Genomic DNA, 13,597 nt, shown 5'->3' on the forward strand with positions numbered 1-13,597 from the left:
AACGGAGTACAAATCCCACATCACAACACCGCTAAATATCTGGGTATGACCTTAGATACTAAGTTCAAATTGAACAACGGTATTAGAAAGACAAAAATGAGCTTGAAATGAAATACCGATACAGGATCTGGCTTATGGGCAAGCGATCTGCTTTATCCGTATACGATAAGATATGTAACCAGATGATGAAACCAATATGGGCGTATGGAATCCAACTATGGGGTTGCTTAAGCACCAGAAATAAAGGATGGTTAAATTTTAAGGGCCGATGTTAAACGTCAAGTTTTTTCTGCACTTTATTTGCATATCGCGCACTTCGTGATTTTTTCGGTCAATTTAATCGTCCAAATGTGCGTACGATCGCAAAAATTGTGCAAAAGTTTGAGCAAACCGGGTCTGTAGGAGATGTGAGAACACCAGTGCATACACGTACTGCAGAAAATATTGCTGGTGTTCGCGATAGTGTGGTTCAAGACCCGTCCATCTCAACTCGTCGTCGTGCCCAACAATTGCACCTCTCACGCTCGTCGTTGATGAACAATATGCATAAAGACTTACATTTACACGCTTACGAGGTGCAATTGACTCAAGAACTAAAGCCTCTTGACCATTTAAAGCGTCGTCAATGGTCAGAATGGTGGCAGGAAATGGCAACTGTGAATGACCAATTTTCGAAGAAAATCATCTTCAGTGATGAGGCACATTTTCACCTTAGTGGATTCGTCAGTAAGCAGAACTCCCACGTTTGGGCGAATGATAATCCAAGAGTGATTACCGAAAAACCAATGCACCCACAAAGAGTGATTGTTTGGTGCGGTTTATGGGTCGGCGGCATCATTGGGCCGTTTTTTTTTTTTCCAAAATGAGGCCGGTCAGGCAGTTATTATGAATGGTGTTCGCTATCGTGAGATGATAACGAACTTTTTATGGCCCGAATTGGAAGATATGGATGTGAACGATATGTGATTTCAACAGGACGGTGCCACTTCTTACACAGCTAACGAAACAATGGCTCTTTTGCGCGAAAAATTTGATGGCCGAATAATCTCACGTCGCGGCGATGTCAATTAGCCGCCAAGATCATGTGATTTGACGGCCGTTGGACTTCTTTCTTTGAGATTATTTGAAAGAAAAGGTGTACATCGATAAGCCAGCAACAATTCAAGAGTTAAAGGATGAGATAATTCGGCACATTAACGGCATAGAACCTCAATTATGCCTCAGCGTCATCGAAAATTTTGACCATCGGATGGAGGTGAGCCGCCGAGGCCCCGGCGACCATTTTGGCCAATATTTGGTTTCATGCGTAATTGAACCATACCAGTGATATCATAATAAAGAGAAATGATAATAATTTTTTAAAAAACTTGTATTTTATTCAAAATCAACATCGGCTCTTAAAACTTAACCACCCGAGAAAGAAACGACTGGCGCGCTTTGTTAAACTCGGCCAAAATCGCGTAAGCGATTATAGCGCCAATTAAGAAGAGAAGAGAAGAAGATTTTCTTACAGTGTAAGTTTGAATTTTTAATCAATTACTATACCTGGAAGATGTTTCATTTAATTTTAAGAAAAAACTAATTCTGTATACACTTTTAATATGAAATAGCAATAATATTTAAAAAAATTGGAATCAAATGCTTTGGAATTTGAGTGTTTGTGTATATATTAACTGGCTCAAAACTGGTTAGGTTAGGTCATGTTAGCCGGGCTACTTGTCTAAGTCAAGACACTCGGTGGACCTAAGGCCCATTGGGACACCTGCATTTGTTTTCCTTCCCTAACTAAGTGGCTTAAACCACTTAGATCTTTTTAAGAAGGTAATTAGTCCCTCCAGTGAGACATTTTGCGAATTTCCCGGGCCTTCAAAGAAATAATCACCAAGATATTTGGCGCGGCTTCTTTGAAGTGCAAGACTTTCACAGAAGAGGTGTGGTACCGACTCAATTTCTTCTTCATCTCTACAAGTTTTGCAGAAATCATTTTGAGGTACACCCTTTCTACTGGCTAGGGTTCCAATATTGCAGTAACCCGTTTAACACCTATGAAAACGCTGGTAGTTGATGTGGTTAATTCAAGCAGGCATTTGGTTCTGTTAAAACTCAAAGCGCTTTGGAAACTCTGCTGTTAGTGAGCAGAGGCCGCCTTCTATTGGTTTCCGCATTCACGCTCAAGTCAATCACAGTGTACAGTTGGTTTAGAGGAATGCTTATGCACTCTACCATTTGTTGAAGGTCAAGCAGAGCCTTTCCTTGCATTCTCATCCGCTCTCTCTTTGCCCTCCCCTCCAGATTGTTCGGCGAACCAGCAAAGTATTTACAACAGCAAACTGGTTACTTTAGAAACTATTGGACCACTTTCCAGCGTGGAAAAAATATAAAACACGAATTAGTTGAACTAGAAAGTGAACTGGTACTATTCTAGTTCTCAATTAGTATTTCTCCCTGCAGGGTTTGTTGCATGTCCTACAAACACATTTGCATTTAATATCGCTGCCATATCATGTTTTGTTATTGTTGCGTCGCCATCGTAAGCGTTCAAGTCTATTGTTTACACGATAGCTCATTCGATTACTAGGATTCAATATCTACACAAATATGCATACATGCACGGACATGTGTGCTTGTGTATGAACGGTATTTAGTTAGACTACTCCGCTGCCATTACAGATGCCTACCGTACATTCTCTGCATTGCCTTTGGAAACCATAGGGTGGCCACCCGACGGGGCAACACGCAGTGCCATTTTCATGCAAACCAAGTGCTAACCAAGGCGACAACTAACTATATAACTGTACACAAATGTAAGAGTAGATGTTAGTCAATTCGTATGTCTGTTAGTTTAGGAAATCGATATGCTATTCGATGCTCAACGCTAATGGCGAAGTGCAAATAGGCGATTGATATTACATACCTGCTTAGCTACTTATTATGAAGACCTCGAGACACAATTCAGGCTGTTTATTCACTGCGTGTAAGCATTTTTGTTACAGACATTTTTTGAGAATATTAATTCAATTCGAAAAAAAAGTCCACGGAAGCATAGTATAAAAATATTTCGAGCCTGCTTATTCTTAATTTTAGTTGTTATTTTCAAATAATTTTTTTTTGTTTTATTTTGCTACATTTTTTTTGCCAGAAAATGTATGTTTCTGGTTTTTGTGTTTTCAAGAAGTGCATTTTTTTTTAACTTTTTCCAAATCAAGAGGATACCTCAAACTTCAATTGACCGGAATGACCAGTTGCGAAAATCAATTGTTTTTGAGTAATGAGTTTTTGAGTAAAAAACCTGTTTCGCACTTTTTTTTTGCAAAATAAAAAAATTTCAATTACTTTTTTGCTATTGCTTGTACATGAAGTCGATCGTGCAAGTAATGACTATCATTTTGAACCCAGAATCATTAAATTCATTTTTGACTAAGTTATGAGAAATTAAAAAAAAAAAATTCTTATATAATTAAAAAAATCGATTTTGAGCCGAAAAACAAAATTGGCGATAAATCTTGAAAAAAATTTTTTTCGGGCGAACAAAAAAGTACGTGTCTTATTATTTTGACCAGAGTTTGAGTTACATCGAAATCGAAGAACATGTCCCGAATAGCCCGGTTGAATTGAAATGGAAAGCATCCTATGTAATTTCAAATTATTAAAAAAATTTTTTAAATCATAAAAGTGTTTGGTAATAACAAACTTGAGCAGTAAAATATTCCAGAAAGTATTTTTGACTATGTGCTTATTTGTTTTGTAATTTGAATTATTTTTTTTATGAAAATATAGTTCATACTACAACAAAAACTTTGTATAAAACTTTAAAAAATTGGCAGCTAGTAATTTCGGTTATGCAGTTTTATAGGCCAATGAACTTTGTTACAATAAAATGCAAATTTCAAGTAGATCAAAAATGGCACTGGTTTTTGAAATTTTTTTTCAGACGCGATCTTATGCATTTTCTACATTTTACGCCTACTGCACACTTTTTTATATCGAAGAAGACGCTCAACGTCGTCAGCAGAAAAAATTGTTAAAACTTAACACACTTTTTGAACCACTTAAAACTTGCACTTTACTTCAATTCAATGATCTATAAAACTCCAACTCAAACTTCCAAGTTTTTCTAAAAATTATGAATAAGAAGTTTGAGACTTCGATGAAAATTTGCCGAATTTTAAAAATTTTAAAAAAAAGTTCGAGATATTGCTTTAACATATATGGTTCTTGTTCTAGTATGAACTATATTTTTAGGGTTGGGTACGTAATGCTGTATGATACAATATTCTATTTACAAAATGCTGTATACAAAATTCTGTATTTCAAAATTCTGTAAAAAATATTCTGTATTGACGAAATTCTGTATTGACGAAATTTTGTATTGACAAAATTCTGTATTGACGAAATGCTGTAAGTAAATGATAAGAAATTCAACAAATTTTATAAAAAAAGTGCGCACTTTTTTTTTTCAGTTTCGATAGAACCCACCGTATTTTTGCGTAGAACTCCTTTTCACGTGGGCGGCCTTCGGCCGCGCTTCAAAAAAATAACCCTCATCAGTCCAACTTCGGCTACGCAATCCACCGTATTTTTGCGTAGAACTCCTTTTTTCGTTGACTTTTGTCAACACAACATTTTTTCAATACAGAATTATGTTAATACAGAATTTCGGCAGTACAGAATTTCGTCAGTACAGAATTTTGTCAATACACAATTTTGTCAATACAGAATTTTTTTAAGACAGTACAGAATTTTGTTTTTACAGAATTTTGTAAATACAGAATTCTGTAAATACAGAATTTTGTCACTGCAGAATTTTGTTACGGTAATTTACAGTATTTGGTACGAAAAGAGTTTTGATATACAGCATTTTGTAGGGATCCCATATTTTTATAAGCAAATAAATAGTCCAGTACTATAAATCATTACAAATACTAAATTGTCAAAGAACTTTTTTCGAGATATAATTTCAACGATAAGCGCTAGATTGGAGTACCCAAGAAAGTAAGGCGCGAGTTCAACCCAAAACCACCTGGAGAATCTCAGTTAGCCGTAATCAGCATGACGTGGGATAGCAAACAAAGGCAGCAAATTGTATAAAATGGCGAAGCCTCGTTGAGGCCCTATACTAAGTAGTCTGATTAATATATAAAAAAAAAAAAATTAATCTTGAAATCATCATATAGGATGATCCAATGCATTGTGGATATCGTGAGTTATGGCTCACACATCTAGCGAATATTGGCCACATCTTTTGTACTACATAAACTCATATACAGACATAGATAAATAAAGATTTCATAAAAAATACAATCTGCATAAAATAAAGAAGAAACCCATATTTATTTCAATTCTAGTTATTAATAATTGTTAGTCCTCCTCTAGCGCATTATTTCGTTTGTAGTTCACTGTGTGTGCGCGTGTGCAATTTATGTGGCCATTCATCGGAGATAATTATGAAGTACGCATGAAATGTAAATGTGCGAAGTCATTCATTAAACATTTCATTTATCTCAAGCGACATTATAAAAAAAAATATATATACAAAAAATTCAATAATTTCAAAATGTTTTAATTATAATGTAATGAAACGGATAATAATGAGAAAGTAGTTAATAACCGCGTTGTGAGGAGGGTCAACTGATTACTGCCGGGAGCACTCGGAGTGCCATGAATACACAATTGCGCCAATGAATGCTTGCAATGCAGCCGAAAAACTCCATGCACCATTTGGCATACAGTTTGTCTCATAATTCTTTTCGCCAATTCTTATGTATATAAATGGCGCTTACCCCCTTTCTGGGTGTTTGGCCGAGCTGCTCCTCCTATTTGTGGTGGGCTTAGTGATGTTGTTCCACAAATGGAGGGACCTACAGTTTCAAGCCGACTCCGAACGGTAGATACTTTTATGAGAAGCTTTTCCATTTTTTCATGCCGTAACCTGTCTAGGGGTGACCGCTATTAGAAACAACTTTTTCTTAATTTTGGTGTTTCACCGAGATTCGAACCTACGTTCTCACTGAATTCCGAATGGTAGTCTCGCACCAACTCATTCGGCTACGGCGGCCGTCGGGTCTGGTCTCAAAGAAGTTGTTGAGCCAGTTTTTAAAAATCTCTTTGTTATCGAAGGTAACGTCCTTCATATGGTTTGACAGCGAGCGGAAAAGATGGTAATTGGTCGGCGCAAGGTCCGGAGAATACAGAGTGCGAGCTGTTAGAGTACGGCTTTGACGACTTGTGCAACATGAGGCCTGGCGTTGTCGTGAAGGAGTATGATTTTGCCATGTCGGTCAGGTCTTTTCAGTCTCATTCACGCGGTGTATCTAGGCAAACTGGCTCAACTAAAGGGTGGTTAAATTTCAAGGGCCGATGTTGAATGTGAACCACACCTAAACGTCAACGACACCGTTGGACTTCTTTGTTTGGAGTTATTTGAAAGAAAAGGTGTACGTCGATAAGCCAGCAAGAATTCAAGAGCTAAAGAATGAGATAATTCGGCACATTAACAGCATAGAACCTCAATTATGCCTCAGCGGCATCGAAAATTTGGACCATCGGATGGAGGTGTGCCGCCATTTGGCCAATATTTTATTCCATACGTAATTGAGCCATACTAATATTATCATAATAAAGAGAAATGACAATAATTTCCTAAAAAAAATTTATTTTATTCAATACCGGCCTGACCTTAACTTCTTTGACACCAGAGCAGGCGATTTTTGGCGAAATGGCATCAGCAAATTGGCCGAGAGGTGGGAGGAGGTTGTAAATAATTATTGAATTTTGTTTAAATAAGTCTTCTGTAAAAACGCTAGGAACTTATTTCCCAACCCAATAATTACCTCTTTTTCATAAACGGCGGAAAGATAAAATAAGTGTTTTTTGTCATAACTTTCGCAATCCACCTCAAATATTTTCATTTGCAAAGATTTATGAGACAAACTGTATATGTATGTATTTACATATTTGCATACACCTTCAATATGCCGGCTGACGTGACTTGGGGGTGATAGTGGCATGTCAAATGACGTCGATTAATTAGTGCGAAAGTTATGTTAACATTTAATATTTTAATTGCAGCCAATGGATATAGGTTACGTATGCTCACACACACACACATGTACGTACATAATATTTGCCAAGGGATTGCAACAAACATGTAAACGAATTAATTTGAGAGTGTTGGTTGCGGTGGAAGTTGCTGTGGAAGTTGGGCTATGCGCTGCATTTTGCTTTTGATTAAAGCAATATTTTTTAAGCACATTAAATATATTAATAAAATTATGTATGTAATTCGCTTTAAGTGCCAATGTTTTTGTACTATTGTACTTTTCACACCAAAAAAAAATGTGGTTATTTTAATTTTTTTATAGTTAAATTTTTAATTTCATTCTTGTGCATATTGTTTTAAATAACATCGTATGCCTACCAGCGTTATCCGCGCATTTAATCAGACCTTATTTATAAATATTTACGCTTACGAAATGCTCTATGAGGATTTAACAAGCATACAATGGCATTATACCTTTAAATGAAATTGTATATAAGCACAAGAGAAAGCACATACTGCCTTGATCAAAAAGTTCCCGGAATATATTCAGAAAATTCAATTTAAAATAAGTTAAGTCTATGGTGTTCCTTAAAAGTGATATTGTCGCTGGTTATGTACCCCTCATCAACAGCAACTCCTTTATGCCAGCGATTGATCCAGCTCTCGAAACGTTTCTGGAACTCTATTTTCGGTATAAACTTCAGAGCTGTCTTCGATTTTTCCATTACTTCCGATCGGCTGTTAAAACGCTTTCCCCTTAGTGGCTTCTTGAGTCGATCAAACATAAAAAAATTACGGAGAGAAATCCACCATGTCAGGTGAGTTCGATGACTGTTGAATGCATTCTTTTCGTTCTTGGGCAAAAATTCACGGAAACGATTGCAGTGCGTTATCCACAAATGTTTACAAAAGTCAAGCAAAGGTAATAAAATTTTGTTAGGAATGTTAGTGCCAGATGTACCAAACTAAGACAAACAGAAATAGAACTCGCATTAGTTGATTAGAGCGTCACCTGTTAGTTATTCCGGGAACTTTTTGATCAAGGTGATATATTTATTTGTACGTATATACCTATGAAATGCGACTTTTTTTAAACTTTAAACGTTTATTAACAAAAAATGGTTACAAATTTAATCTTCAAAATAATAGCCATCGCTAGCGGCACATTTTCCCATCTCTCAGGCAATTTGTGGATGCTGCGCCAAAAAAATTGGCCGTCTTCGGCCACAAACAAATCTCGAGCCATTTTTTGGCTTCTTCGTGAGAACTGAAGCGCTGCTCGGAAAGTGCGTGGCCCATCGATGCAAACAAATGATAATCGGAAGGCACCAAGTCTGGTGAGTAAGCCGCATGCACCAGTGGTTCCCAATCGTACGTCTCCACCAATTCCCGGGTCGCTCTTGTTCGATATGGTGGTGCATTGTCATCAAGAAAATCATCAAGAAAAATTATTTTGTGACGCCGATCGGCATATTCTGGGCGTTTTCGCTATATAGCCCTGTTCAAATCGGCCAATTGTGGTTGGTAGCGCGCACCGTCAAGTGTTTCACCTGGTTTTAATAGCTCGTAACAAATCATACCACGCTGATCCCACAAAACACACAGCATTGCGTTACGGCCGAAGCGATTTGGTTGGCCGTTGTTTTTGGTTTGTGGCCGGCTGAATACGAGAGGTGCGGCAGCAATTCATAACGCAATTCATGCAGTTTGGCCGCGACAGTTCTGGATGAATATGCTGATTGTTGCTGAGTTTCTAGTGTATAATGATGAACGGAGGTTTTATCAACGGTGACAACTCGACACAAAAATTCCTTCGGATTTCGCTTAAATTGCTACAAACACTGCTTCGAAGTTAACAGCTGCATCGTAAGTAAAATGAATTAATAAAAACTGAAAAACTTCATAGTTTGACGTAGATTAATATACAGAAAAAACGAGTGTCCGAACTCACTGACCACTATGAAAACAGATTACTGCTTGTCAGCACTACAAATCCCACATAATAGAAGTGGCTAGAGAGAGCGGATTCAAAAACGTATGCACAGACGAGTTCGAGTTCGATGACAATATTTAGAACAGTATAGGTTTCAAAAATGTGAGCATATAATTCTGTTTTTTCCTGCTCGATTACTGTGACGTATTTGAGATTCAGATAATGGCTATTTCAAAGACCTCATCACTGGTGCTCATACAGTAAGATTTGACTTTTTGTTTGAGGGAGGGGTTACTCCCCTGTCAGAAACATTCAATTGATGCCGTCGCGCCAATGATATGTGAGGCACGCTCCTACTAAAACAGACCTCCCCTCTTCGGCTGACTTCCACCCCGGGACCGCATTTGCTTTACATCGAGGATGGAGCCGTTATTGTGGATAACAACCACAAAAGAAACCTGCGTCCAGGCTCTCTACCTATCACGTATGGAGGTTATACGTCGGTGATACGGAATATTAAGAAGTAAATGGAACTTCGAAAGTGTGCGGTAATATCGTGTGCATTACCGTCTTGTCTGCGTATGATATGGTCGTGAATCATTAACTCCGTAATTGTTCTCGGTATGTTTGAATCGACCTCCTCTGGAACACTGTTTCATGCTAGCTTTAGCACTTGTTGGGAAGTTCGGTGTGATCGGACACGGCAGAGGGCGTTAATATTATTTTCCTCTAGCTGCCGGTAGCGTACGCAATACTTGCTTGGAAAACTTGCATGCAGCATCCCAGCAATGTCTTGAAATGCACAAACTGCAAGTTAAATTAGTCACACTTGGTTGTCTTCCAAGGATAGTGGCTAACTCCTCACGTTCTCTTCCGAATCTTGGACAGTAGAAGAGTAAGATTTGACTTCGTGCCAAAAAAAAACTACATGAGACCTACCGAGGACCAATTGAAACTTTTTTTGCTTCTTTCAATAAATAACTCAAAACAAAAAAAAAAAAACTTCTTTTCCTGCGATAACCAGGCAGTAGAGCTGGCAAAAGATCGATGTTTCGATGTTTTTTATTTGAAAACATCGATTAATCGATTAAACATCGAAGTTAGTAAAAGAATTTTTTTTTTTTCATTTATTTAATATTGACTTCATTATTCAACATATATATAAAAAAATAACAAAATAATGTTTTTCAAACAAACTTAAATTAACAGTATTTTGATTTTTTCAAAACAAATTAGATTACGAAAATATTATTACTTAACTTAACACTATTTAAAGCTTTTAAAAACAAATGAAATATCCAAAATATAATGATAACTTAACATAACAGTTTTGTGAGTTTTTCAAACAAATTAAATTATGAAAATATAATGACTCAACTTATCAGTTGTTTGAGATCCATTCATTTTTATTTAGGAAAACCAGCATATCCACATTTTTTGGCTTTAGTGAACTTCGTTTTTCACTCACTATTAAACCTGCTTTGCTGAACATACGCTCACTTTCAGTTGACGTAGCCGGTACGCAGAGATATTTTTTTGAGCTCATCTTCAATGGCTCATCAGTCGAGATCTGAAAAAAGTTTAGTATTAATTATAATGCTAGATTTTATATAGCATGAATTACCTTCCAGTAGTCTAAAGGGTTTAAACTAGAGTTTATATTTTCCATGTTGAAGTATTGACGAAGGGTCAAAATCGAATCAACTCGGGAATTACGAATTTTTTGAGTTTTGTTTTTTTCCAAAAAATTAAGAAGTGGAGTTTTATCGCATAGTGGTGTTGGCAGGCTAGATATATTTGGAGGGTGATTTTCTTTGTAAAGTGGCGAAAGTTCATTTTCTAAAAATTTTTCGGCTTCTATAGAGTTTGTATTTGAAAAAAAAACCCTCCTTTTTAAAACGCGGATCCAGTAATGTCGACAAACGAGTCACAGTTCTTTTTTCATATGGCAGTAGTCTTTGCCGTATGCCTTCCATTAGCAAGTTGCATACTTTACGGCCATCATCAGTTTCTAGTCGATCTTTGATTTCACTCAAATTATGCAAAAGTCCGCTAACCAATGGTATAATTAGCGAAACTGTTACATTAGAGCTGGATGATGTTTGTACCGTCGCATCCTCGAATAGTGAAAGAACCTGCTTTAAATCTTCCAGAACAGATAGCTCATCAACTGATAGAGGTAGTATTGCTTTCGGAGTATCTAACAGGACTTTAGCAATAGCTGACTTTGTGGCCAAAATGCGCTCAATCATGTAGAAAGCACTATTCCACCTTGTAGGGCACTCCTGTTTTAGACTATATGGCTTCATTGGTTCCTGGGCTTGCTTAAATTTTGCATACGCTATTGAGCTGCTCTTGAAAAACGAAACTATGCTTTTGCACTTTCCCATAATTGTCTTAATATTTTCAAGGGAAAAACAGCTTTGGACAATTAAATTAATGCAATGAGCAAAGCAAGGCACGTTTCGCTTTTGTAGAATCTCACATGCTTTTACAACGTTCCTCGCGTTGTCTGTAACAATTGCGCTGACTTTGTCAATAACTTGCCATTCCACAAGGACTTCGCGCAAGGAATTTGCAATATTTTGCGACGTGTGGTTGGTTTCGTCAATGAGATTTTTGGTTGACAAAACAGCTGCTTTTAGCTCAAAGTTGTCATTGATGAAATGGCAAGTGACTGTCATATAACTTTCGTTAGCCCGTGACGTCCAGCAATCTGTTGTTATAGCGCAATAGTCCACTCGGTCCAGAATACAGTGTAATTTGTCTTTCATATTTGTGTAAAAGTCTTGCATGCATGTGTTTCTCAATTTGTTACGAGAAGGCAGCTCGTAGCGAGGATCCAATGTACTGACAAAATTACGAAATCCTTTGTTTTCAACAACTGAGAACGGTCGCATGTCGGAGCATATATAGTGCATTAGTGAGCTATCAAGACTCTTTTTCCTAGCGGAAGATGCTTCGTATTTTTTTTCAATGAAGGACAAAATAGACCCTGAAGATTTCGGAAGCTCGCTAACAGTTAATCCTGCATGCATCCGTTTCAGGTGTCCAGCCAAATTAGTGGTATTGCCACATGTTATATATGTTTTTCCACACTGAATGCATTTAGCTGAACTGCCATCCTTTGATTTGTTAAAAAATTGCCATACAGCTGACTGACCGTACCTTGTTCTTTTTGCTGGGTTTTCTTCTTCCACCTCCTTTGAGCTCGTCTTTGAAACTGCAAAAAAAAAAAACAAAAAATAATTTGTAGTATTATATATATGTATGTATGTACAAGTACTCTTATACACCTAGTCATCACTTTGCGTTGGGTATACGTTCCCAAAAAGTACGACTCAAAGCGACGTCTAGGTGTAGATATTTTGTATTAACAATACGCACTCAGCTACATACATAAAACGATAATCTTACCTTTGCCACTAGAACTTTCTACAAACCGCTCCATTTCAATCACTGCCTGCCAACACCAAAAGCCTAAAATTTAATAATTTTCATATTAAAATGGTATACTTAATCAGTTTTTTTAATGTAGAAAAGTTTTTTAATGCATAAAAGTTTCTTACTTACCACTTTCGTTCCACGTGCAATTACTAAGTGATGGTACAAAATTTGCGAAAACATCGAACATCGGTTTACGAACATCGATGTTTCATTTTCAAATTGAAACATCGATACATCGATATAACATCGATATTCCGCCCAGCTCTACCAGGCAGCCATCATATTCCTAGAGAAAACGTGACTAACCTCAAAAGCCTCTGTGAAATGCTGCCGATGTCTTAACGAGATGGTTGAGATATTTCGCACGCACGCTTTTGAAATTCTAGACCATTATGGGATAGAGGGCAAATACAAGATTGATGACCTATCTAATATTGACATCAGGGATACTTCAGGCATGCCATTACAAACTGGCTGACTGCTAATTAAAAAGTGGTTTGCTTGCCAATGACTTCGGTTACTTCGAAATTGTTGAATGACTGATGCTCGAAATTTCAACTCATTCTCGGTAGACGAAAATTCGCCTAATAATCGTACTTACTGTACGCGAGAACGATTTGGAGGAGGGTGGGGCAACCTCTACTTTATCACTTTGATATTATAAAGACGAGGAGCTGAAATGCGGTAGATATAAGGTGGTGCAAACTTAAATTTTGCTTTGATATTTATGAAGTAAACCAACGAAAAATATACGCCGTGTGGCAGATTTTTTGAATTTTTTCAGAAATAATTCGTCTGAGCTGTTGCCGCAGCATGAATTTCTGCTCAGCTTTCCCAGTAGTCGGTAATGTATAGGATCCTCTAACTCCTAGTTGGTGCATAGGATGCCAACAACTCCCCTTCTCTTTTGAAATACCTCATTTTCGCCTCCGTTGAACGGCGCCAGATGCTTCGTGGTCTGCCTTTATTTCGTCCTATCTGTTAGAAGGGGTTCCATCGCAGTGCTTGTTTTGTGATGTTATCGTCGCTCTTCCTGAGCGTGTGGTCGATCCATAACTATTTTCTTCTGCGGATTTCAGTCCCCACATAGGATTGATTAACCTTCCTCAGTAATTCGGTGTAAGGTATAGGTACTTCGAGGCTAGAATAAATCCAAGTATTGGAAAACGCCATAAATC

General features: G+C 37.3%; 1 protein-coding gene across 1 annotated transcript; it reads right to left on the reverse strand.

Annotated features, from left to right (window-relative positions):
* Positions 1–10,804: 10,804 nt before the first annotated feature.
* LOC128857528 (E3 SUMO-protein ligase ZBED1-like) lies at positions 10,805–12,674 on the reverse strand. Its single transcript, XM_054093279.1, has 3 exons — positions 12,546–12,674; positions 12,390–12,452; positions 10,805–12,195 (listed from the first exon to the last, which is right to left on the reverse strand). Exons 1-3 carry the CDS (start codon positions 12,604–12,606, stop codon positions 10,805–10,807), a joined length of 1,515 nt encoding a protein of 504 aa, XP_053949254.1. The 5' UTR covers positions 12,607–12,674.
* Between the last annotated feature and the right edge of the window lie 923 nt (positions 12,675–13,597).

This window comes from Anastrepha ludens, chromosome 3, assembly GCF_028408465.1.
Source record: "Anastrepha ludens isolate Willacy chromosome 3, idAnaLude1.1, whole genome shotgun sequence".
Classification (NCBI taxonomy): Eukaryota; Metazoa; Arthropoda; class Insecta; order Diptera; family Tephritidae; genus Anastrepha; species Anastrepha ludens.

What these genes read in the sequence shown, in the direction of transcription:
- LOC128857528 (XM_054093279.1), bottom strand. Translation starts at nt 12,606, where the DNA reads ATGTTCGATGTTTTCGCAAATTTTGTACCATCACTTAGTAATTGCACG. An exon ending in TTGCACGTGGAACGAAAGTG is followed by an intron (nt 12,453 to 12,545) that starts GTAAGTAAGAAA and finishes ATTAAATTTTAG; the next exon opens with GCTTTTGGTGTTGGCAGGCA. An exon ending in AGAAAGTTCTAGTGGCAAAG is followed by an intron (nt 12,196 to 12,389) that starts GTAAGATTATCG and finishes TTTTTTTTGCAG; the next exon opens with TTTCAAAGACGAGCTCAAAG.